Source organism: Pelobates fuscus, chromosome 10 (assembly GCF_036172605.1).
Source record: "Pelobates fuscus isolate aPelFus1 chromosome 10, aPelFus1.pri, whole genome shotgun sequence".
Taxonomy (NCBI): domain Eukaryota; kingdom Metazoa; phylum Chordata; class Amphibia; order Anura; family Pelobatidae; genus Pelobates; species Pelobates fuscus.
In genome coordinates, this window is record NC_086326.1 from 65,961,659 (window position 1) to 65,989,124 (window position 27,466).

The following is a 27,466-nucleotide window of genomic DNA, read 5'->3' on the forward strand; positions in this document are numbered from 1 at the left end:
CTTGCTTTTTTTCTCTTTTTTGATGGTACTAACAATTTGTTTTGCCCTTTTTAAGTTACGATGAAATGGCCAAGCAAGATCTCCCAGCAGTAATCAACTTTATTCTAAAGAAAACAGGCCAAGAACAAATCTACTATGTTGGGCATTCGCAAGGAACTACAATAGGTATGTAAGCAGTTCATCAATGTTGTTTTATGTTTTATTTTGTTTGTGTTTGTAGTTTTCAGTGGTTCTTAATAAGGACTAGAAAATTTCAAAATGACTTAATTTAAAAAAAAAAAATCTATGCTAGATAGCTAGCAACTTCTGTGATATTGCAGGAAGCTTGTGTGTTAATCTGATGTAAATTTACACCGTGCTGGTAAATACTGTTAAATTCTGTGAAAATATAACTGTAATGTTAAAATATATCTTATTGCTGTATATGTTATAGTCTTTTTTTTTTATTTTTATTTTTTAGCTTTTATAGCTTTCTCGAGCATGCCTGAACTAGCCAAAAAAATAAAAATGTTTTTTGGTTTGGCACCTGTGGCTACCATCAAGTTTTCCAACAGTCCCCTTGCGAAGATAGGTTATTTCCCAGAATTCATTGTCAAGGTAAGTTGTGGTGTTTTTGTTTATGGCTTTTTTCCCCCCCTCAATATGTGGAATATTGGAATTAACTAAACATTAATTTACATTATCACCAAAAACTCTATCTATCTGCAATATACATGACTGTGATGGACCTTCTGTTGCATTGTTAGGGCTGTGGCCCTGGGTAGAACGTGGGTGCACCCACTCCTAATATGCTTCGTCTATAGCAAAATCTGTTCACCACTTCTCTTCCTGCATCAAACCTATATTTTTTGAATCTCTACACCCTTTTTGTATCTCTTCACGCCTTTTCCTGTGCCTGGATTTTATCTTTAAAAGTGAATTCACATAAATGTAATAAAAAATATACCAACAGATGAAATAGCATTCCAACTTCATTGTATGTGATAATATGTAATTTTACAAAAACCCTATCTCTCTGGCAACATGTTGTCTTTCAAAAACTATAGCAACCAAGCAGCAGGGGCTCTCTCCAACTGGCATCAAAACACCTCTCACTGCAGTTTAATGACTGTGACTTGTGGCTCTCCTGGTTGAGAATTATGGGAAATGTAGTTCTCACACATTGTGGTGCAAATGGCAAAGGTTATTAGACAGAAGCCATGAGTATACTTGGTAAAGCTCGGCAGGGCTGCCATCAGAACACTTAGAGCCACTCTAAATCTGCAGACATACATTTTCACACACTACCAATACATACAGACAGGGACAGATTAAGAGCCCAGTGGGCCTGGTGCTGACAATTATGATGGGGCCTAATTACATAATCTTATCGACCAAAAACACTAAAACAGTCATACCTCTCAAGCGTCATGTATCTGATGGAGTTGGTGTTGGAGGGAAACTCAAAGGATGCAGCTTTAAGAATGCACATACTCTATGCTAATCTCTTTATCTAATTTATGCTTTCATCTTTCAAGTAAACCCATACCCCCTAACAGCAGTGTCCAGTGAAGCAGGAAGTCAATGGGCGGGGTAAAAGGGTGGGTCACTGACGCGAATCATGTGACCAGAACTGCCAAAAGGGGTGAACATGCCCAAAAAGGGGGCATGGCTGTCCAAAGATTTGGAAGGCCAGCCTGGCATCAGTGTCCCTATCTATCACAGTGTCAGTGTCCCCATGTCGCCCAGTCCTCTAGTCTCCCAGTGTCTGTGTTCCCATTTCTCTCAGTGTGTCCTGTGTCACTAGGATACTAGGGGACACTGAGAGACATGGGGACACTGAGAGATCCGGAGACACTTGGGGACACTGGGAGACATAGTGGCACTGAGACACTTGGGGAGACATGGGGGCACTTGTGGATACAGACATGGGAACACTGGGAGACATGGAGATACTGGGAGGCATGGGGACACAGACATTTGGGGACACTGGGAGAAATGGGGTCAGACACTAGGGACACAGAGACATGGGGACACAGACACTGGGAGACATGGGGACACAGACATTTGGGGAAACTAAGACACTAGGGACACTGAGAGACATGGGAACACAGACACTGGGAGACTAGGGGACACTGTCATAGGGAGACACATTGGGACACTGAGACACTAGGGACACTGGCTGGGCGGCATGGGGACACAGGGAGACATGGGGGCACTTGTGGACATAGACATTTGGGGACACTGTGAGACATGGGGATATTAGGGACACAGACATGGGGACACAGACACTGGGAGACATGGGGACACTGAGACACTAGGGACACTGGCTGGGAGACATAGGGACACTGGAAGACATGGGGACACTAAGAGACAATGGGACGTAGACACTGGGAGACTAGGGGACACTGGGAGGCATGGGGACACTGAAACACTAGGGACACTGGCTGGGAGACATGGGGACACTGGGAGACATGGAGACACTGTGTATCTAGTGTCTCCGTGTCCCAATGTGTCTCCCTATGACTCACAGCGTCCCTATGTGTCTCAGCGTTCCCATGTCTCACAGTGTCGCCATGTTTCCCAGTGTCCTATGTTTCCCAGTGTCCCCACATCTCCCAGTGTCCCCTAGTGTCTTAGTGTCCTCCATGTGTTCCCTCATGTTTCAGTGTCCTCATGACTCCCTGCTGCCTTTCCCCCCTTCCTTCGCATACCTGAGCTGTAGTCTGTCGCTGCTGTCTGGACTCTCTGTGCTGTATAGCTGCTCCCCCGCGGGTCAGTGAGTAGAGAGAGGCAAGGAGATGCTGTAACTTACTATCCCTGTCTCTCTCCACCGGCGCTGGTATTGCAGAGTAATCTCTATTTATACTGAGGAAAATATTTGCATTTGTATTGCGGGTATTACTGCAATACCATCACGGCCAGGCAGCCTCAAATACCGGCTGTGCCTTAAAATACCAGTCAGGTGGCAAACCTAAGAGTAGTGTGTTAAAAAAAAAAAAAAAAAAAAGCCAATTTTTTTTTTTTTTTTTTTTTTAATGGGCCTATTCCATGGGCCTGGGCCTGGAGCTGCAGCTCCATCAGCCCCTATGTTAATCCGGCCCTGCATACAGATACATACTTCCTGACTTACACTCAGATATGCATTCCCAGACACAATTTCTGATACTCACATAACAGATAAACATTGCCACACACACTCATAGATGTGCATTTACAGACACATTGGCAGATACACACTTGCACAAAGATACACATTGCACAAACAAATACACAGATACACAGGGACTTACAGACACACACACTGTCACATACATACAATAAATAGTGTTCATATATAGATCTAATACACATATATACACTGTTTCACCTGCGCGCACACACACAAATGCAACTACATATACAGACTGCCAAACAAAGATATCCATGCTGACACACTGACTGCCATACACATATAAAGACTTCCACATACACAGCTTTTAGGTTCTGTTTTAGTCACTCTCTCCTCAGGACTGCAGACTACTCTGAGTCTGCTTTCCTTATCTTACTGTGCTGCTTTTTTTTTTTTTTCACACCGGAAAGATCTGGCATTGCTTCCTCCAAGTGCTGCTGCAAGGCAGAGAAATGGGGCATGACAATACATTATAGCACTAGCGGGTCTCTGGGGCACAGCCAAGACTCGAAATGGAGTTCCAGCTGTCACCAACCTGATGGGGGGCCCTGAACCCTTTTTCATATAACTATACCAAAATATAAAGGGGGCCCAAACTGATAACCTGTTTAGGGCACTGTGGGATCTTATGTAAATGTGACAATTCCACCTGACACTAGTTAAATATACAAAAAAAGGTTTATTATAAAATTCAACTTATACACAACCTCCCAGGGTCACCTCCCATATGGTAACCAACTATAGCAGACATGTGTATATAAACACAAAGATTTTTCACACCACTTTTGAACACTATTGTGTAAATTATTTTAATTTGTTCAATTTGTCCTTTTTTTTTTTTTTTTTTTTTTTGTCCATCAGAATGGGATTTATGACATTCAAACAGATTAAAGTCTCTACTACTTAAGTTCTCATTCAAGACTATTTTATTTTCAGGATCTGTTTGGCAAGAAGGAATTTCTTCCACAAACATATTTGATCCGATGGCTTGCCACCCACTTTTGTACGCATGAAGTAACTGAAGAGTTGTGTGGCAATATTTTTTTCGTTCTTTGCGGCTTTAACGAGAAGAACCTTAATATGGTATGTGTGACCTGTTTTCTGTGATCATTGTCTGTTTATTATAACCTGTCACTAGAAATGAACTTGCATTCAAACAGACCTGTCACTTAAAAAATAAAAATTATGAAATGTGGAATTTCACTTCTGGTAGCTTATAAAATATCTATACAATTTATAGAAAAACCTGTAAACATTTAATGTTATAATTACCTGCCCAACATTATCTCTTAATGTTTACACCTGTGTCATCACTCCATGCACGGTGTACATGCCACATGCTAGGTATTGTGGGTAGCTTTACTTAGCTTTGTGGGAGTGGACTGGTGCTTGCACAACCAAGGAATAAGCTTTATTTGTAGTTTTATACCAATATGTTACAGCATCTATGTATGAGCTCAAATCTTAATCAAGAGTTTAACCAGTATGATGTTAGATGCTTTGTGTCACCTTATCATTTTGCATAATCGTTACATTTAAAACAGAAAATGATTTCTCGTTATCCGAAAGTAGTATCATAATAAAATACTTTTTATTAGAATATTTACAGTTTTAATTAACTTTTATAATGTATTAAATGTGAACAAAAACAGAGCCTCCCTCAAAAAACTCTCCCATGATTCATGTCTGCAACAAGCAAAAGCTCACTGGCTTATTAGCACCAGTTGATAGTCAGTATAGCACACACTTGTGGGGAATTGTTGCTAAAATAATGAAGAAAGCAAATTGTTCATCCCTGGCTATTGTAGCTCTCAAGACTTCTTAGTTCTTTTTATAGCAAACATGGCTCTGGAACTTGGTGAAATAGATTATTATTATGATATTTATAGAGCGCCGTCAAATTCCGCAGCGCTTTACATAGATGGTTCCATATTGGCATTAGCACCTTTAGGGTCCTTTTGTATTATTAATCATTTAAAGTCCACATTCTATGCCATTCAATAAATTAATACACACTTTTTAGTTAATACAGAGCCCTGGCCATAAATGCAATGGATATATAAAGTACTCGATAGGCAGCAGATATATGTAGTAAATCTTATCTGTAGGTTCAGTATAAGAGTCTGGCTATTCATTTCTGTTACGTAGTGAAATGTATTTTGTGAATTATTGCAACTGATGTTTTGTTTAAGATGTTTTTTTAATATATTGTTGTTAATTGTTTTCTACATTATCTTGTAGACTCGAGTAAATGTATATTCTTCACATTGCCCTGCTGGGACATCTGTGCAGAACATGATCCATTGGGGTCAGGTAATGAGTTTTCTTGATTGTTGGATAAGTGCAAAATATATGAAACACATAATATACATATTATTTTCCGTCCCACATATATTTGTCCCTCAGAGTTATTTATATTCTTCTGAATATTAATATTCATAGATATGAATATATACAACTATCTAATATCTAACAAGAATGCTGTGACCTTTTGTTAGTATTGCACAGCAAATCCACTGTATCCTGTTGTTTACAAGACATCACATTAACAATTCCATTAAAAATATTTTCCATTTTAAAGTTCACAGGATTCAACAATGCTAGGGGGAAAATATGAAACACTTTGAGCTAGGTAGATCTTCATCGTGTGGGTATCAATTTCTCTAGAATGAAGTGGAGATGGAAATTCTTCATTAGAAGAGCATGATGCATCGTATACATTTTTATATGGGTGTGGGATCAACTATAGTTATCCTTATGATACCAGTATCTGAAAATTCAAGCATGCAGTAAATGTTATAATATATTGAACATGCTCAATCTGTTTAAAAGAAACAGGTTACTGAATAATTATTGTATCGATCAGCACAATTTTATGCTGCAAAATTTTAAAATGAAGGTTTTTCCTACGAGGATTAACTTGCCTAAGATGGATTTTAAATGGCCATTGATTCCTGGTTCATTGAGTGTGTGGGTGATCAGATTCAACATGTTGGTACGGAGTAGGCGGTCATCTTTCTGTAGGTGCAATGTTTTTGTTCCCAGAGCAACTAAGATTGGAAAGACTAAATATAAACCCTGAAGCACATTCTTTTATGCAGTTCATGAAAAAGAAGGGAAAAAAACCAAATGTAGCCATTTCCAATTATGCTACAAAAAGGGGGAAAATGTTCTTGACTCCCTTATGGCAATCATATTTTCCTTGGATTAACAACCTATTTACAAACATCAATTATATCCTTAAATATTCTGCTCATGCAAAAAAAAAACAATCAAGCTTTTTTTTTTTTTTTAATTATCTATAGACTCTGATAAAAACAACCTCTTTAGGTAGAGAATTCCACATTTGTATTGTTCTTACAGTAAAGAACCCTTTCCTTTGCGGTTAGCGAAAACGCCTTTCTTCCAGTTCCAATGGGTGACCTCTAGTCTCTCGTATAGTCTTGTTAATTAACCGGTTAGCACATAGTGGTTTGTACTGACCCTGTATATTTGTATAGTGCTATCATATCCCCTCTGAGGTGCCTTTTTACTAAAGAAACCAATTCCAATTTTTCTAGCCTTTCCTCATAATTAATGCTTTCCACCCCCCTTACCAGTTTTGTAGCTCACTACACTTTACTCTAGTTCTGCAATATCCTTCTTTAAAAGGGGTGCCCAAAACTGCACTGCATATTCAAGGTGGGGTCTTAACCATAGATTTGTAAAGCTGCTAAATTATATTTGGATTACATGGAAGCACCTTACTAGCTTATGCAACAGTAGACAGGCATTGCATAATGACTGTTGTCTAGTTTGTGATTTATAATTGTTCCCGAATCCTTTTCATTTATTGTTATCCCTAACACAACCCCATATAATGTATAAGTGACTTGTGGTTTCCTTATTCCAAAATGCAGGACTTTACATTTATCAGTATTGTATCTCATTTGCAACTTGCCTGCACAGTCCCCCAATTTATCCAAATCCCTCTTTAGAGACGTTATGTCATGTTTTCTTACCTAGTTTTGTGTCATCTGCAAATAATGACAAATGACTTTCAATGCCCTTGGTAGGATATTTATCTTAATTATCTTCATTTCCTTCCTCGTGGAAATGTTATATATCTGTCCGTATATTTTCTATTACATGTGTCTGCTGAGATTCATTTAAGACATTACAGGCACTTAGACCATTTTATCTCAGTAAAGTGGTCTGGGTCCCATGTCCCCCGTTTTAACCCTGCAAGTGAAAACTTTGATGTTCTGCAGAACGGCAATGTTTTCATTGCAGGGTTTAAATGCCTCTAGTGACTGCGCATGCACACTAGCCTCTCAGTGCTACCCTGGGAGATCATCAATCTCTGTGAGCTTCCCTGCGGAGACCAGCATTGTGAGGGAGAAAAGGTAAACAACAATTTTTACTCCCTACAGCCAACAGGACGCTGTGTCATTAGGAATACACATTTATATTCCTAACTCTATACTGTTCCTTTAAACGTAGACTAGTGCACAGAATATTTTGGTATACGTATTTCACTTAGATATTCCATAAGGAATAATGCTCTAAAGTATATTCTCTCCAATATCTTTATTAATCACTCTGTAGTTGCAGGATTTCATTTGTTAGATATATTTCATGTTTTAATGCCTTGCTAGCAATTTCTTTTTACATTCTCGTTTGTTCTTTATTGTTTAGGCTGTCAAATCTGGAGAATTGAAGGGTTTTGATTGGGGCTACAGGGGAAATATGGCTCACTATAACCAGGTAACAAAATGCTTATTTCTTCTTTACGTCCCTCAGGGGTATTTGACAGAAAGATGTATAACTGGTCCTTGGTATGATAGGCCACAGCCATAGAAAAAGTCATATTTTACTTAACACCTAATTGGTAGACTGCATTAAGGTAACCAGGAAACATCTTGAAAACAGAATAACAGACATGCGGAAGGTGAGAGATTAGCTAATGTTCTGTGCAGGCAGCTGACTGTAAAACCAGTTAAATAACCCGAGGGCAACATTATGAACAATTACAGAATGTACGAAATCTTTAAATATGGATTCCATCATAGAACATCAATGCTTTAACAAGTAGAAGATTGAAGTGCATTATTTTTTTTTATAACCGTTTATGAGAAGGGATTAACCACACCGAACATGGTGCATGTCAAAGGATAGTGTATGGGCTAAATAGTGGACCAGGAAACTAATAACCTATGATAGAATAATGAGCATACCAGGTTTAGATCCACCCGAGCATGTAACAAATCTATACAGGACCTGCCCTCATGAGCAGTATGGAAGACTGTTAATGTTCGCAACCAGAGACACACCATTTTTCTATTGGGATTACTTTTTTCTAGAATTCACAATTCCTGGTTAAGAGAATAACCCTGTCAGGGTGGCGGTCCAGAGCCTGGAACCCAGACACAGTGTCCAGGTGGCGGGGCGTGGACCAGGACCCATTATGCCAGATGTTAAGAGGGAGTCTTCAGCGTGGAGGTGGATTAGCAGGGTCTGGTGCAGGGTAACCGCACGCCCCCTGGTGTTGAGCACCAGCGTTTGTGCAGCCACATACCAAGACCCTGAATCAGCTTTAGCGGATACCAGGAACTAGGAGCATGGAAATTAGCAGACCTCCCAAGGGCTAAATAGGGAGGCTCTGCAGCAAGATTGTATCCAGTACTAGAAACAAGGCAAGACTAGAGATAGACACCAAACATGAAAACAAGACAGAACTAATAGAACCCAGAACCAGAGAAGGATAGTAAGCTAAACCCAGAACATATACACAAGACATGAGGAAAACATGAACATACCATGGGTATACAAACTAAAACAAGACAGGATAACATAGGCAAAACAAGAGGAGATATAACCAAGCATTACATATGAAAATCATGGGGATTTAGTCACACTATATGATCATACATTGCATAAGCCTGCCAACAACGCCAATGTACCCCATATCTGGCAGGTCCTACACTGCCTAATGTATGCTAAAATAACCACAGATTCAGAACACATATATAGCACTTACCTGCAAGAAAGGACAGAAGCAGTGAGCAGCTGCCTGCAGGAACACTGAAACATAATGAAAGATGGAAACAAACGGGTGTGGCAACATAAAACAAATATTTAAATGAATCCAAGAGACTGGGAAATCCAGGGACGAACTATAGGAATGAACCCAGAAATCCCATAAATCCCCATAAAGAAAACCAGACATAGACTAGAAAACCAAGAAATACTAAACAAGAATAGTAAAAGGAGTACTGGATACTAGAAGCCAAAGCCAGACATCAGAACAGAGCAGAGCAGATCATGACAAACCCTGAGTACCATAAGCTGAAAGTAATAGATATAAATAAAAAAAACAAGTGCCTTATCGTTCCCATTTGTATTGCCACGGTGTTCTATTTTATTTGTTTGACTTGAAAGATAATGACCTGATTTAGAAAGAATGTGTATATCTACAAGTTTGAAATAGTTTGTACATTTGGTAAAACTCTCCTGCTACAATTGCCTTATATGGTAATTGTGTATGGAACAAATTCCTGCACAGCTGTCTTTCCAATAGAATCAGATACACTGGTCAGCCACAACAGTAAAATCACTGACAGGTAAAGTAATGATATTGTTATAATGGCACCTGTCATGGGCTGGGATATGTTAGGCAGCAAGTGAACAGTCCGTTCTTGAGTTTCATGTGTTGGAAGCACGAAAAATTGGCAAGCGAAAAGATGAGTGATTTTGACAAATATGATGAGTAGATGACTGGATCAGAGCATCTCCAAAACACAGTGGTTAATGCCTTCACGAAGTGTTGCAAGGAAGGCCTGGCGTCAGGGTCATGGGCGCCCAAGTCTCATTATTACAAGTGGGGAGCGAAGGTCCGATTACACAGAAATGCTACTGTAGCTCAAATTGCTGAAAAACGTAACGCTGCCCATGATAGAAAGGTGTCAGAACACTATGGGCATCACAGTTTGATGTGTAAACGCAAACCGCTAAAAGTGCCCATGATGACCTCTATCCACCGCCGAAAGCGCCTCTAATGGGCACATGAGCATCAGAACTGGACCATCGAGCAATGGAAGAAGGTTGCCAGGTCTGATAAATCACATTTTCTTTTAGATCAGGTGGATGACCTGTTGAAGAGATGGGAGCAGGATGCACTCTGGGAAAAAGGCAGGCTCGTGGAGGCAGTGTTATGCTCTGGGCAATGTTCTTGTAGGAAATCTTTGGTCCTGGCATTCATGTGGATGTTACTTTGACAAACATCACCTACCTAGATATTGTTGCAAACCACATACACCCCTTCATGGCAATGGTGTTCCATGATGGCAGTGGACTCTTCCAGAAGTATAATGCACCATGCCACACTGTAAAATTGATCAGGAATGGTTTGAGGAACATAAGGAGGCCTACAAATTTCCCAGACCTCAATACAAATGAGCATGTACGATGTGCTAGAAAAACAAATATGATCCATAGATACCCCACCTTGCATCTGGCAGGACTTAAAGGATCTGCTGCTAATGTCTTGACACATCAGAGCTGTTTTGGCAGCACGAGGGGGACCTACACAATATTAGGCAGGTAGTTTTAAAGGTTGTAACTGATCAATGTAGGTTTATTAGACATACACATATAAAACTAGAGACTTGCATAACTAGTCTTAGCACTTTAAGCACCATAACCACTCCAGCTTGTTGTAGTCATTCTGGCGCAAGGCTCTGGGTGCTGCCATTTTGTTTTGTTCTTATTTTAACATTGTTGTTTCCACTTACCCTTTTCTCTTATTTCCTTTTTTTATCATAGCAGTTTAATAGATTTCTATAAAATGCTTGGAACCATTTTAATGTTCGAATTGCCCGTATAGTCTTTTTATAGAGTATGTCTGATGTGCATATGAAATATGTCGTCATGGGCCTACGTCAGCTGATTTCCATCACATGTTTTCTTTAGGTTCTGTATTAAAATCACCTTATTGTGTGCGTCCATATTTGTGCCCTGAAAAATAACTTGTGTGAAGAGAATGATTGTAATGGAAACCTAAGCACCATAATATTCTGACCGTGCTTTTTCTTTCAGAGCACTCCCCCTATGTACAATGTGAGAAATATGAAGGTCCCAACTGCCCTGTGGACTGGAGGCAATGACTGGCTAGCAGACCGCAAGGATATTGCCATGTTGCTTACACAAGTCAGTAATTTGGTTTATCACAAGGAGATTCCAGAATGGGAACATCTAGATTTCATCTGGGGACTAGATGCACCTTATCGCATGTACAACGAAATCATCGATTTGATGAAAAAATATCCGTGAATATTTCTACAGTCAGGTGCTAGAACACTCCTCTAGTATCGGCATTTGAAACTGGAAATCTTAACCAATGACGGTCTTCCAACTATTGCAGACTTAACTCAGGTGCTTTTGCTAAATGTTGATTTTAAAGGTATGGCTACAGAATGAATGAGTATGTCCAGGGCCAATCAGAAAGTAATGTTTGACCCTATGTTGCTAGAGGATCACATTGTCAAGCCATACTTATACCAAGTGCGCTGCTGCTACATATATTATAGGTGACCAATAGTAATCTGCAGTAACCGAGCAAAAGGCATATATCAAAATTTTTCACTCAGGACTCCATGCCCTACGTTACTGTACTTTTAACGGTGTACTATAATGCAAACAGTATTTAATTTTCAAGGAGCCGAATATCACTGAACCAAAATGCCATTACTCCTTTCTGACGCTACGGAGCCAGAACCACTATTGCATCACTCTAGCTAAGAGTATTTTGTGTCTTGATAAAACATATTTTGAGATTTTTCTTCCCATGAATATAATTTTGATTTGATGTAGGAATATTTTGTTTTGTATTAACTTTGCAATTGATGTGATGCTTGCAACGGACTATCAGTCATCTCATTGATAGTCTAAGATCCAATTATTTTCTAGTAGTCGGCAGGACAGGTGATCTGCCAAATGATACTGATAAACTACTGGATCAACTGATAATCCATCTGAAAGCATGAATCATCTGCAAGATTAGGTACTGCTCGTATTCCAAACCAAATCTTCTATTTCTTCCTCAAAGCATAGCTGCTGCAAGTGAAAGAATGGTTTGCGCAGTGTGAATGTTCTCAGGCAGTTCAGGTGTTCAAGTCGAAATATAAAAAGCTATTTCTGCCGTTTTTATTATTTTTTTTAATTTAGATCATTACTGGACCCCTATTTGCCTTATAGAAGGAATTGTGATATGGTTGTTTGAGACTGGATTATATGGAGCCACATAAAGAATAGCATACACTGGCCTGGCCAGAGACCATCAGAAATTAGTCATTAGAAATAGGAAATGTACTTCTGTCTTTTTTTTTTTTAAGCACTGGAAGGTAAAGTAAATCAATATCTTGGATTGTAAAAAAATAATAAATGGATATCACATGAAATTCTGTCATTTAAAGGAGCACTATAGGGTCAGGAACAGACATGTATTCCTGACCCTATAGGGTTAAAACCACCATCTAGCCACCCCGGTCCCCTCATGCCTCCATAAATATAGCAAAATCTTACTTGTATTCAAGTCTGCAGCTGCTTATTTAGTCCCAGTTTCCTTTAAACCTGCCCAGCGCCTGCTGACATAATCAGAAGTGGTAGCCTGATCCAATCACAATGCTTCCCCATAGGATTGGCTGTGACTGACAAATAGGCCGAGGCAGCACAATTCAAACACAGCCCTGGCCAATCAGCATCTCCTCATAAAGATGAATTGAATCAATGACTTTCTATGAGGAAAGTTCAGTGTCTGCATGCAGAGGGAGGAGATACCGAATGTTTGGATGCATTTTAGGCAGCCATGACCCAGGAAGGATCTCTAACAGACATCTGAGGAGAGGCCAGTGAAGTTATCACTAGGCTGTAATGTAAACACTGCATTTTCTATGAAAAGACAGTGTTTACAGCAAAAAGCCTGAAGGTAATGATTCTACTCACCAGAACAAATTAAATAAGCTGTAGGTGCATGACATGTGTGACATGTCATGATTCCCTTTTATTCCAGAAGTTTGGTCCTTAAGGGGTTAATGTGCTTTGCACTGGCTACATTTGTTTGTAAAAATACAGAATGCAAAATATGTAAAATATATTCCCACTTTTTTTTAAAAATAGTTTTTATACCATGCATTGTGGTAATGTATGCGTTGGAACAATTGCACGTGTATAGCTGTAGTGTACATCTGTGTGAAAAGGGGGCGAATCTATAGGATGCGTATGAGACCTTCAGTTTTGGTTAAATCACTTAAACAGTTTTCCCAAGAAACTGGGCTTGACAGAAAGCTTAACTCCATAATCACTACACCTCGTGCCTAGACCTTTAAAGCAGTACTCAAAACAGATTAATATAGTTTATCTACGTAAGCTATGCAACATGTATCTGTCATTCCTGCTCTTAGGTCTGACAGTTTTTGAGGAGGTGGACATTTTTGAATTCTATCATAATTCTTAAACCCATCGGTAAATGTTAATTAAAAAAAAAAAAAAAAAAAAATTATATATATAATATAAACAGTCTGCGTGAGAGCATGTGATGCCAGCACAAAATGAGAACCTGGTAGCTGAGCGGATTTAACAGTGCATGGAAGAGAAAATCATGTGAATGATAGAAATTAGCTGATCTGCTGTTAAATAGATCACACAGAATCGGGATCTAATTATTATTATTGTTCCATAAACAGATTGAAAAGGGCACACTCCACTGCAAAAATATCACAAACCACTCTTTAATTATGCTTTTTATTTTCATTTGGCCGTATTTAAAAACCGCTTGCAGTTCTCTTGTCTGCAGCCTTTGAAAGTCATCCCCATCTAACCCGCCCAGACTTTCTGTATCTGTCCAATCACATACTTCCCAATACAGCTAAATCAGAAGTCTTTGCAAGACTCTGGGCAATTGCTGTCTCTCTACCAAACATCCTGGAAGTAATAGGACCAGTTGCCTCATTGACAGACAGGTGGATGTAACATTTCTAGAAGTGTCAAATTTCTAATCTATTTCTGAAATGATTTGTATTAAAACATTTAAATATATTGATATTTTAATGTTTGTCAAATCACCAGTTTTATAGTAGATGTCCAAAAAAAATTTAGTTTTTCATTTGATGGTATAAACCACTGTCAGACTTTAATGTATTTCTTAATTTTCTCGTTTAATTCGGTAAAATCATTTCGCCAAACAAGTGCCATTGTTTTACACACCTCCTTTGACTTGGTAACCAGTGAATGTTTACAGTAGCGCAGGAATGTTAAGAAACACTGTTCCGTTAATTTACAGTCTAATAGTAATTATTATGGCAGAAACATTGAAGTTCAAGGTGTAGTGTCTGTTAAAGCAAACAATCTTTCATGCAGGCTGTGTTTACAGTTGGCAAATATTCAAGAGTGGAGAACATCAACCATATTTGCCCTCTGTGTCATGGGAGATGCAAATGTAAGAGATGAAATGATAAAACAATTGCTAGCTTTTACTCTTAATCTTTTGGCAGTTACCTGTTATCACATTATATATTTTTATTATGTTACCCTTCAGTATGTAGAACAACTGTGTTTAAAAACAGGTTTTCCAGAAGACCTAAGTAGCTACCTTGCGGAAAACTGGCATGGTAACATAAGTTCATACGCGGAGCCCTAAAACATTCTCTACTAGTTACCTGGAATCAAAAGGTGGGGTATGCTCCAATCATTATTTCAAAGGGCATATTTGGGAAGACTATGGTGTCCGCCTTATGTTCTAAGAATAACAAAGCATGCTCATGTGAATGAGGTTATCCAAAAGCAGCCCATGCGAAATAGAACCACACTTGCCAGTTCATGAACGTGTAAAAGAACCATGGACACAACTCATGCAGGTAAATGGAATTATTCAGGTTTAATACTTTTAGACTACAAGGTTCTGCTTGTGTCTTAAAGTGAGCGATGGGAGTGGTTGACTAGGCTGCATTCCCCCCCCCCCCCCCCCCCCAGGAACCTTAAACCGCTCCCTATACAAAAGAAAAGCCAAATGTATATTACACTGTAGTAGGAGATTTAATTATTTCCTCTGATATTGTATATAATGTTGTTTATATACTCTAACACATTTTTACTGAATCGTGTATGTATATTTATATGTAAAATAAATAAAAAAAAACTATCTGAATTGCATGAGAAAGTGAATTCGTAGGTTCTGTGTTTTTGGATTAACCATTCTGTAATGCAATTTTTGCGCTTTCATCGCTATACAAATCTGTTTTGGAATACAGTTTTTAATTTAATCATTGTTCCACTTTTTAAAATATCCATGAACTTTGTTTTGATTAACCAAGCAATAAATCATTTTTTAAAATATTTATTACAAAACTGTGTGAGTGTAGTGTGTTTTACAAACGTAATTAAAAAAATGCATTTGTGTTCATTAGAGAAAACATTTGTATAGATTGCAAAACTTGGCAGGTCTCTAGGCAGGGTCAGCATTTTGAAAAATGTACTTCATAAACCTGGAATTCCAGGGAAAATGATCAAACATTTATAGCAAGGAAAACCTATTATAACAAACATCCAATACAAAACAATGCTATTTCTGTCATAGTTTGTACAGTGCATATCCCTTAAACATTCTAATAAGAATATGTGCTTCAGAAATGTTGGATTGTGTGTAATGTGTGGGGACTATTCTCAAAATGGGTTGTAGATTACTTTATACATGCAGCAAATCAGGACAGAATAGTGACTTGATCGAAAACCAAGTAGGGCCAGTGGCTTGTACGTTCTACCTTTTGATTATTAATTATGTGAGATTTGAAGTAAGTGAAGCAAACCTATGATGCACCAATATTTGCACAACAGCAGATAACCCAAAATGAAAGGCAACACACTATCAGAATTATTTGAGAATAATTCAAAGTGAATTTCACATTTTAAGATCAAAATAGCTTAACAGGAAAAATTGTCTAAATCAGTTCGGCTACTTTTGGTCTTACATTTGAAATTCACTTTAGTAAATACCCCAGTTTGTCTACTCCTTTCTTTTATCATCCATCCTTCTCACAATTTATTAGAGTAGGGCCTTCCTCTATTTCAGTTTAGGCTAGTATTTATTTATTTTTTTAAATTGCTTGCAGCCTTTCAGAAGGTTTGGCTAGCCCAAAAGGTCTGTAATAAGCAATTTTATAATTTATTATCAATGCAGAAATCCAAATATATATGCCATTAAGAACAGTGAGTACACCGGAGAAAAATATGTGCTTAAACAGTTTTTCGTGAACTAAACCATTTGCACAGTAAAACCCTCTAAAAAGAGACCATTTTCAAAGAAACACGCAATATTAAATAGACATCCAACATTAACTTCTGTCTCAAAGAGACATTACAGCATAAGTATGTACATTTTTAAATGTGACCAGTGCACAGAGAGAGATGCATAGCTACAGACCATTCAACTTCCATTTCAGGATGACTTCTTTAGGGAGCTCGTGATTTTGGTGAATTTTAACCTCGTTGCAATATCCATTGGGCTCTCTCCATCCTTTACAAAAAATAAAATAAATATTTACAAAGTATTCCAATACTTTCTTTCAATGTGTCCAGCTTTTCATGTTCACTTATAGGTTTGTTAGTACCCCTATTGTAGAGAACTGTGTAATATGCTTTTTTTCAAATTACAAAACACACACACACACCTGATAAGAATGAACCAAAGCTAACCTTTTTATTAACCCCTTAATGACCAGACGTTTTTCAATTTTCTTACCGTTAAGGACCAGGGCTCTTTTTACATTTCTGCGGTGTTTGTGTTTAGCTGTAATTTTCCTCTTACTCATTTACTATACCCACACATTATATACCTTTTCTCGCCATTAAATGGTATTTCTAAAGATATTTTCATCATATACTATAAATTTTTTTAAATAAAAATGATAGTTAGAAAAAGTGTTTATTTTAATTGACACCCAAAATCTGTTACGCATCTACAACCGCCCCCCCAAAAAAACCTGTGCTAAATAGTTTCTACATTTTGCCCTGAGTTTAGAAATACCCAAATGTTAACGTGTTCTTAGCTTTTTTTTCTTGCAAGTCATAGGGCAATAAGTACAAGTAGCACGTTGCTATTTCCAAACCATTTATTTTTTTCAAAATTAACAAAAGTTACATTGTAACACTGATATCTTTCAGGAATCCCCGAATAACCCTTCACATGTTTATATTTTTTTTTTTAAATGAAGACAACCTAAGGTATTAAACTTGGGGTATTTTGACTTTTAATGCAACCATTTTTCCACCAATCTATGCCAAATTTAACAAATATAAAATCAGTGATTTTTTTGACACACATAGCAATTTAAGAATACATTTACTGAGAACTTTAAGGGTTACTGCCAAAGACCACCACAATCTGTGTTCAGCAACATCTCCTGAGTAAAGTGATACCACCTATGCATCATAGGTTTGTTGGGTTGTTTGGGGGGTGCAATGCCAAACTTCTGACATGTGTTTTTTCAAATTTGACATATCTTATTTGCCCATTTTCTTTTTGGGGACCTTTTTTACATATCCCAATTTATTTTCTTGCCGTGAACATGCATATATTTGAAAAGTTGACACCCCAAGGTATTGTATATGGAGTGTTTTGATGCATCTGTTTTAGCCACAAAAAAAAAAAGTGTGGTGGTAAATTTTCAATTTTACACACATACACTTGTGTGTGATTTAGGGGAGCCTGTTGTTGGTTATCGCAAGAAAAACACCCCAGGTTGTTTTCTGCAAGGCCTCCTGAGTACACTCATGCCCCCATGCATAGGTTGAACTTGATCATAAAAATAGTCTGGGGCAGTAAAAGTAAAAAACAAACTCCGGAACAGTAAACGTAACCAAAAACTAAACAGCAAATTCAAAATAAAAAAATGACTAATTTAACGGACCAGTGTGTGAAATTGCTTGAAGCAGTCCCCAGTGCAGAGTCCAGGCCAATCAGGACAGTAAAAGACTGTCCTTTCTCTACTCCCTCTTGAAACCGATCCGCATCTTTTATTTGATTTTTTTAATTTTGGGGTTTTTATTTCATATTTGATTTTTATTTTAAGTCTTCACTGAGTGCCTCGACCCCTGGAGGCACACAGGCAAAGCATCGGAAGCCTACCCGATTTTAACTAAAATTGGTTAGTAGTGTAAAATAGATTTAAGGGGGAAAAAAAATAAATAACTCAGCAGGGTGTAAAGTAAACTTTTCTCTTTTTAATTTATTATTCAAGTTCGGTTTGTTTATTGTAATGCAATTGTATAGCAATATGCTGAGCAAGTTAAAGGGACAATAGGCACACAGACCACTTCTTAATTAAGCTGAAAACAACAACAATTTTTTCATTGCAGGGTTTTAATGCCTCTAGTGGCTGACACTCAGTCACTTGTGGCGCTTTTGATGGAACAGAGTAAAAAAAACTCTGCTATTTTTATCACATGGTCTCAGAGAGATGGATTGGCTCAGTGTGGTGTTTTGCTCTGCATACGCACTGGGCTCCCAATGCTTGCCTATAGGAAAGCATTGAATTGACTGAGACCATTAATCTCGGTGATCTCAGGTTAGGGTGCCAGTAGTGTCTTGGTTCTCAGCCCATTGTATGTCAAATTGCCTTACCTAAATGGTAACTCCTTATTTTGGTTCACGGTAATTATTTATGGAGGACTTTGCTTTTTTTTTTTTTTTTTTTAATGGCACCTTAGACTCCATATACGGCGGCACATTCAAGTAGCTTATAATAATCTGAATAACTGATCACTGTCACACGATTGTGATAATTATATTTAGGCTCTAAATAGCCCTGTTATTACACTAAATCTTATTTGTGTATAAATCGCCTTACCTGGAGCCTGCCAGGCACCATGCCTCACCTACACTACTAACAACATAGACTAGAGCTTTAAGCTCTGAGCCAAGCTGCTAAACTCAGTGGTGCAGCTTATTGGTTTAGAGCTCTCAACCAGTAAGCAAGAACTGCTCTGAATAGACACTTAAAGGGACACTATAGTCACCTGAACAACTTTAGCTTAATAAAGCAGTTTTGGTGTATAGAACATGCCCCTGCAGCCTCACTGCTCAATCATCTGCCATTTATGAGTTAAATCCCTTTGTTTATGAACCCTAGTCACACCTCCCTGCATGTGACTTGCACAGCCTTCCATAAACACTTCCTGTAAAGAGAGCCCTATTTAGGCTTTCTTTATTGCAAGTTCTGTTTAATTAAGATTTTCTTATCCCCTGCTATGTTAATAGCTTGCTAGACCCTGCAAGAGCCTCCTGTATGTGATTAAAGTTCAATTTAGAGATTGAGATACAATTATTTAAGGTAAATTGCATCTGTTTGAAAGTGAAACCAGTTTTTTCTTTCATGCAGGCTCTGTCAATCATAGCCAGGGGAGGTGTGGCTAGGGCTGCATAAACAGAAACAAAGTGATTTAACTCCTAAATGACAGTGAATTGAGCAGTGAAATTGCAGGGGAATGATCTATACACTAAAACTGCTTTATTTAGCTAAAGTCATTTAGGGGACTATAGTGTTCCTTTAAGGAAGAAATCAAGCCACTCTAAAACTGTGTGACTATTTACACACAGCAAGCTGTAGTGGTGGATTTTATTATTCTCTCTCAAAATAATTAGTTATACATATTGGAAATATATGCACGTGAGCTCAATCCACCACCAATCCTTTCCACTTTGACTGTGATACACAAGGTAACAAACAAATGCATAAGAGATGTAAATAATGTAAAATATAAAGTTCCTGTTGGAGCCATTAATTTTAAAACCTTTCTATAAATACATTTTTGAGAGAATGGGTAGAGGTCAGATTAAAGCATTCAAATTTAATTAGTATTTTGTTGCTATTATTCTATAGCTTCTTTGGATTCTAATTTAGTGCAGAAGTAGAACTTGCTAGCCCATTCTGTGCACCTCTTGGCTTGCCCTCTCTTTGGGAAACTGGCAATCTTATCCACTTTGGTCAGAAGCACAATTTATAATCCAACACAATACAAACATTCAAGGTGTGAAACCATCTCATGGCCATGTTTTGATATTCACAGCACTATCATGTAATGCAAGGATTCATAAATGTTCACTAGCTCTCAATTACCTACCTATTCAAGACGGGGTAAATTGTGATCAAACAAATCAAACATGACTGCACCCATACACAGTAAGTCACAATATGTACTTTACAAATTATAAGGCTATAATAACACAGTTTAGTTTTACGTTGAAAGCATGGAGAGGGTTAGTTAAGCTAGCAGAGCTATTTTCAGTGTATTTCACTTAGATAGAGCACATTGTTTATACAGCCCTAGTCACACCTCCCTACAGGTGACTCACGCAGCCTTCCTAAACACTTCCTGTAAAGAGATATCTAATGTTTAAACTGCCTTTGTTGCACATTCTGTTTAATTAAGAATTTCTTATCTCATGCACTGTTAATAACCTGTTACAGGAGCATCCAGTGTGTGATTAAATGTCAACTTACAGAGCAGGAGATAAGAGCTTCTAGAGCAAACATCTGATTGAAAAAGAAAGGTTTTTTTCCATGCAGGCTGTGTGAGCCAGGGCTGCATAAACAAAGACGGAAGTGATTTTACTCCTAAATGGCAGAGAAATGAGCAGTGAGACTTCAGAGGCATGACCTGTACACCCACACTGCTTCATCAGGCTAAAGTGGTATTGATGCTTAGTGTCACTTTAAGTACACCTCACAATCTGTATTTTATACTTGCCTTGTTCTTTATATACGGATCTGCTTGTGCGTCAAAAAGAATTGGTACAATAGTTTGACTTTTCATCTTGCATGCATAATGAAGAGCAGTGTTTCCTAGCTGAAACAAAAAAAGATATTTACGTTAATTTTTCAAATTAAGCTTTCAGTACTTTAGTGAACATACAACCCAATGTTCAGTTCCTATAGAAATGGGTTTTAGCATGTTCTAGATCAAAGTCCAAATAAAGTTATGGCTTTAATGTACAATTGAGAAGCTTTGACAACTATTAAACATATGTATCAGACAGACATATATTTGATAATAAACTAACAGGAAAACCAGCAACACTTATCATTTTGCAATTACCTAATTAATTCTTCAAGATTACACATCATCACATACATATTCTGGTGTTCCAGCTTCCTGCCTAGAAACATTTTGCTTGAATGAAGGTCCAGAGGTAGTAACTAGAAAGGGTATTCTCTAACCCTGTAAATGTCTAAAATTTACTATATATATATATATATATATATATATATATATAAACTGTATTCTCTCCCCCGCGCCCCCCCCCCCCCCCATTTTAACTATTGTAAGTAATTTTAGCAATTCCCTTGCTAAAAGGGTTACTCAATTTTTTTTTTTATTTTTTTTTTTAAACCTAATTTTGTTTTTAAACAAATATTGCTCCATTGGGCATTATTCATTAGGTCCACTATCCAATTGCTAACAAAAGTATTAAAAAAACAGTGCCGGGGGCGGGGCCGGACCGCCGAGCTGGCTGGTCGCATGCAAGACCAGCTCCTGCAACCTAACATGAAACCATACACTGACCTTAAGATTATCGTCTCGAAACAGACCGGCAACGGCGGCCCCCACCGGGCGGAGTATCCTGGACCCAGGGTGAGGCTGGCCTGATAGGCTTCAGTCCCCTGGGAGAGAAAGCCGATCTGACTCCATTGCGGCCTACCCCGGAGGCAGGCGGGGCGGACGGCCGCCGCCCTGCAGCACGCCGTCCAGCACTCAGAGTCAGACCCATGGGGACACCGGCCCCGTACCCCCCCCCTATGGACCAGGGGGGTGATCCCGGTCTACACATCCTCGAGACCCGATCGTTACAACCGATCAGCAGGGAGCCCAGCATGAGACCGCATGGGACGCAAAATGGCCGCCGCGCCTAACACACACCGGAGAAACAGGGGGCATGACAGGCACGAATGGCGAAACCGGCAATCCGGCCACAGATACCAAGCTGGCGGAGGCCAAGTGGTAAGGAGTCCTGGTCAGAGCCCTCTTGGGCTGCTCACCCACAACGGCAGCGCATAATGGTCCAGGCCGTAATCCCACACCTGCTAGCACCCCTGAAACCAAGCATGCCGCCTGCCCCAGACTTCACCAACCTGCCGGACCCATGTGGCTGCCACATAAATCAAGGACATTGTCCTGAGCTTACCAGCTCTAAGCGCTGCAGAATATGTTTGCGCTACCCTACCTCACCACTCGACCGGAATACAGACCTCGGAGCACAAGTTCAGCACAGTCCTCAATGCGACAGGGCTGCTGCCCGGCGAACTACACCGGCATAGAGCCCATCCACAACCAACGAGGGAAGATACCCTGCAGTGCTCTGGACCCAGCAGCATATCCTCCAGAGCTGGTGTGGGCTGACCGAGGCGGACTGACCCGGAGACCATCTGCGGCCCTGCAGGCCCTACAACAGAGACACTGCAAAATCTCACTGCACAGTATGTCTTACAGTATGGCCCTGGCAATGCGCAGCAGAGACTTTTCGTTCCAAGTAGCAGCAGTGGAGCAAACCATACCATATACTTACCGCAGGCAACTAGCTCGTTAACCACAGATCACATAGCAGTTATTTACCCAATGCAATCGTACTCTCATGCATATCAGCACTGTATTTAACAATGTGTGGACTCTGCTAACTGCTCTCAAATGTTATACCTACTGACCCAATCGAGTTTCTCTAAGCGTCCCACCCTAGATTTTATGCAGGGCATCTTTATGCTTAGAGAGTATAGAACATGACCACACATCTTAGGCTGCCTCTAGCATTGATTACTGCCGTCTGGCGCTCCTTACCTCAGCTTTTTGGTTTAACTTTATATGTATTCTATTTAGTTACTGCTAACTCAACTGCATAGGCTTCGTTAGGCTGTATACATTTTTGCATAGTCATAGACATATCCATGTCAGAGAAGCGCCGCCAGCCATAATACTAAATGCATGTTTCGTTACCTGTTGTACCGTTTTCTGCTGTCATACTGCATTTAAGTTTAAAGGTGTTCAAACCTAGACTCCTAATGAAAATGTGCATCGGTATAACCCATAGGCCACCACTGACCAGCTGACAGTTAGACGACAAGTCGTGGCTGGGGCTCCCTGCTCCAACACCTATGTCACGACGTGATAGGGCTGGAGTGATGTTAAAACTATGTTTTAAACATGTTTGTTCAACCGTTCCAAAACCAAACGTGAACATAAACTCGTTAACCAACATAAAAAATAAAAAATTAGGCATTGTTTAGCAGGAAATGTAATTAACGCTGTATTAACCCTTATCTGTATATCACTATTGCATTTCCCCTCTTTTTGTTCTGTACCCTATTGCACGTGCCTTAATAAAAGAAAGATTGACAAAAAAAAACAAAAAAAAAAAAAAAAAAAACAGTGCCGGGCAAACATTCCGGAGCTGTTCAGCACACCCCCATCTAATGTCATTGCAGCTGCTGCGGGGACTAATCAAATGTTTCTCATAGGGAAGCTCTGAGCTAGAGGGATGGAGGGAGCAGGGATCTTAAAAAAATAAATACATTTAAATGGAGCTTATAAGGACACAGGGGGGCTGCAGTGAAGAAAGGAAGACACAAGCTTCCCCCTTGCAGAAGTAGAGCACTGAAGTGTGCGTTGACGGCTGACGTAAATTTTGTACAGAATCAACACTTGGCAGTCTGCACCAAAGTTCTGGGCAGCCAAAGTCACATGTACCGGGGGGTGTAATTAGCCCACAGCACAAAAGTGCAAATATACCCATATATAAGACTGGCTTGAAAAAGGTAAGTTTCTTTTCAAGCAAGTTTTAAAGGATTGGCCAATAGAGTCAACGGACCGCTGCCCAATTCTGCTAGAACCTTCTGTTTTAGAGAATTTTGGAAAACGGAAGGGCAAAGAGGCAGGGAGATTCAGCGTTGGAACATAGACTTTTGGGTTAAACCATTCTCGAATGGGACCTTCTGGCACCATAACTTAATTTTGATAAAGTAGTTATTGTGCCTAAACGGTCCCTTTAACTTTGTGTTATTTCAATGAAAAACACAAAACCGTACTGCAAATTACTTGTGCACTCCCTTATTTTGGGTCACCGGATTACATAATCCATGCTGGATTGTATAGAGACTCTTCAATTTAAAGCAACATTGAATGCTTCTGTAACATCCACTTATTCACGTGTACACAAATTTTAGATTTTGCCATCTTGGTGCAGGTTTGCAACAGGCAGGGTTATTCAGTAACATGAGAATTCAAAGTGAATTTTAAATTTAAGACCAGAGAAGCCAAATGGAAAGTATAGTGGAGGTTTTCCAGTTGGTTATTTTGAACTTAAATTTACCCTGAATTCTGACTTTCGTGAATATCCCTAAATTAGATAAATACTATATGCTTCTGGTGGAGTTACTAAACATATTTTTTCATTTACCCTTTTGTGAGGTTAATGGTATGCATAAAAGACGTTGGTTGCCCTTTGGCTAATAATGTTCTAGCAGTGTGTTTGGAGAACTCCTACGCAAATAGGATGAACCAAAAATGTCAACACTAACAAGCAAGCAAATCATTTCAGCTAGGAAAACAAGCACATTATATTCTCTTGACTGGCAAAACAGAATGTCATGGTTAAAGACTAAGATACCATGTGATACGGTTTGTAAATGCACTTTCCAGATGGAATGCTTTCTGACTTCGGAGCTTTCAATGCTACTTCTTATCTGTTCCCCAAGGAAACCCATTGTGTTGCTTCTGGAACATTCTGATCAATTATCAGATCAAATACAGGCCATTTGATGCACTCAACGCACGATGAAACCGATATACACAGTTACTAATGTGTTCATTTAAGCATATGAGATCACCAGCACCAGTCAATCATTATTAGGTTGATGACGCGGTCAGCAAGGGAAATATGAGGTTAAGAGACTCATCTGTGGATTTACAGTAAGAGAGACAACAAGAAATGATCAATGGGCCTATTAACAAAACTAGATATGGACAGCATCAGAAAAAATTCATTCATTTAAAAAAAATTGGCATAAACCTAGACTCTCACAGGCAAGCGGAGTTTTCCAGAGATGTATCCCACCAATTATTGGCATATTGGTATAATGCAGTTTTAACTTATGGCATAGCGCTGGCTAAATCAACATATTATAAAAAGCGTGATATGGATTTTTGAAAAGGAAAACAAGAAGCAGTGGGGGCTAAACAGCTGGTGAATCAAACACCCTTGAGATAGCTCCAAAGTGAGAAGCTGAAGGTCATATCGCGGATCGAAATGTGTGTCGTTTATTGTCAGATTCTATTTTATCATTAGAGCTGTATAAATGTAAGGTGTTTATAAATCTCTGTCTTAAGATGTTATCCAGCTGTAATTCCCACTATTGGCAGTCAGACATTTGCTTTTCTCTGAAAGTGCTGAGGGAAGAATATATTTAAAAAAAAAAAAAAAAAAATTTCAATGTAAACACACAATGGGATCATATCCTTTTGTGACTTGAGACAGAATTTGAGGGGATACCCACTCCTCAGAGTTATTCAATACTGTCACGGACCAGTCTGGTGTGGCGCATTCCCGCGCGGTGCATCCTCTTGCCTGTAGTGCCTTTCCAGTCTCCGCACTCTAATGCAGTCTTTTTCCCGATGCTGGCTGACGCAAATCGGAGCTCTTAGATGGCTACACCTTCCCTGACCCAATTAGTGGCGTAAATGTGCACACACCACACATTCTGGGGTCACATGACGGCTAATAACCAATTACTGCCTCCTAGGGCTACAGAAGCTCATTTGGCCATTATGTTGAGCCCTGTCGTGGTTTTTCCTTAGTGGTTATCCAAAAGTGTGTTTACTATAGTTGTACCCAAGTTATCTGACCCCGGCTTGTATCTTGACCATTCTCCATTCTAATATCCTTAAACTTTGGCTTCTCTACTCGTTTATGTATTCTCTGTCTCCCTGACCAGTCTTTCTTGTACTAGTCTATATAGCGTTAAGTTCAGCTACTCTAAGGCTCGGTAATACGCTTTTGCATTCTGGTTTATTTTTGTTTACTTAAGTTCTGTGTGTTGGATCATAGTCCATGCGAGAGAAGAAAAAAAAAATCAATCAGTTACAGGTCTTTAATGTTCTCTGACAATTTGGGAACAGGTTGGTATATTTGCCACTGCAAACAAAGGAACAAAATAACTTGTGAGTCCAAAATATAAGGGGATACCATCACTGGGATAAATTAGATGCACCAATCCTTATTTTAATTGTCTCCTAAACATCTAGTTGGAGAGGGTTGCTCTTACCTTGATCTCTTCTCCTGGGTTATCATTCCTTCTGCATGTATATGTCTACTTATAATTTAATACCATAACTACATCCCATGTTTATTTGTTCTTGTATCACTATTAAATATAAATATATTTGTAAAAACACGAAAACCCCATGTCTGTTTAGTGTATTAGTACAGTCCATGGACATTACTGCCGTTCCAAAAAAAGCTGACGAAACAGTGCAAAAAGGTAAACTCTGGGCCAGTTTTAAACCAGTGTTTTTGTGGTTAAATAAAATCATGGACTTAGAAATAATAACCATGTGATTTTTTTTTATCCATCTCAATTAATAAGCAATTAACGACGTAGGATTGATATGTGATTAATATTAATGTGGAGTCCGGTTTTAGGGTAATTGGTGGGGGGAACCTTATTGTATCCTCAAGGCTCCGTGCTGTCTACCACTGGCTCCAGTGGCCCAGTATGAAATGCAAACAACTATTTAAGAGCATTTATTCTAATATGACCTTGCTAAATGAGCCATCCGTACATTTATTGTCCATCAGTGAAAGTCAGGAAAGTCTGATTATTGTGTATAAATCATATGGCAGAAATTTATGGTTTACTGTAATTTGGTGTATGATATTGGAATGGGAATCTGTAAGACATTTGTACAGAATTCTAAAAATACTTACGTAATCTTGCACATTAACATCCACTCCATACTCTATTAACAGCCGTATTAATTTCTCATTCTGCTTGGTCTTTGAAATCTGTTTTACGAAAAAAATTAAGCTTTGATCAGAACCCACATGTGGAAACTATACACAATGAAAAAAATAAAGGAATGTGTTAAGAAATACTAAGAAACAAGATATAACTCCGTCATTTAATCCAAAAGTAATCTGTGGTGAAATTAAAATTACTTTGTAAAATCAATAGCAAAATGGATACTTTTCCCACGTTGGCTAAATTTGTTTAAACTTTACAATTGGGTTTTGAAATCACT

At 38.8% G+C, this 27,466-nt stretch overlaps 2 protein-coding genes across 4 annotated transcripts in view; one reads left to right on the top strand and one right to left on the bottom strand.

Moving 5' to 3' along the window:
- LOC134574976 (lysosomal acid lipase/cholesteryl ester hydrolase-like) overlaps positions 1-12,469 on the top strand; it is a 33,079-nt gene extending 20,610 nt beyond the window's left edge. For all 3 annotated transcript variants that reach the window (XM_063434085.1, XM_063434087.1, XM_063434086.1), the window contains exons 5-10: positions 56-165; positions 461-597; positions 4,088-4,234; positions 5,393-5,464; positions 7,829-7,897; positions 11,228-12,469. In XM_063434085.1, the coding sequence (XP_063290155.1) occupies positions 56-165; positions 461-597; positions 4,088-4,234; positions 5,393-5,464; positions 7,829-7,897; positions 11,228-11,461 (769 nt within the window). In that variant the 3' untranslated portion in view covers positions 11,462-12,469. The remainder of the gene's footprint in view (positions 1-55; positions 166-460; positions 598-4,087; positions 4,235-5,392; positions 5,465-7,828; positions 7,898-11,227) is intronic.
- Positions 12,470-16,407: 3,938 nt separating this feature from the next.
- ANKRD22 (ankyrin repeat domain 22) overlaps positions 16,408-27,466 on the bottom strand; it is a 29,899-nt gene continuing 18,840 nt past the window's right edge. The window contains exons 5-7 of the mRNA XM_063434986.1: positions 27,153-27,230; positions 20,930-21,028; positions 16,408-16,697 (exon numbers count right to left, since the gene is read on the bottom strand). Coding sequence (XP_063291056.1) covers positions 16,620-16,697; positions 20,930-21,028; positions 27,153-27,230 — 255 coding nt within the window. The 3' untranslated portion in view covers positions 16,408-16,619. The remainder of the gene's footprint in view (positions 16,698-20,929; positions 21,029-27,152; positions 27,231-27,466) is intronic.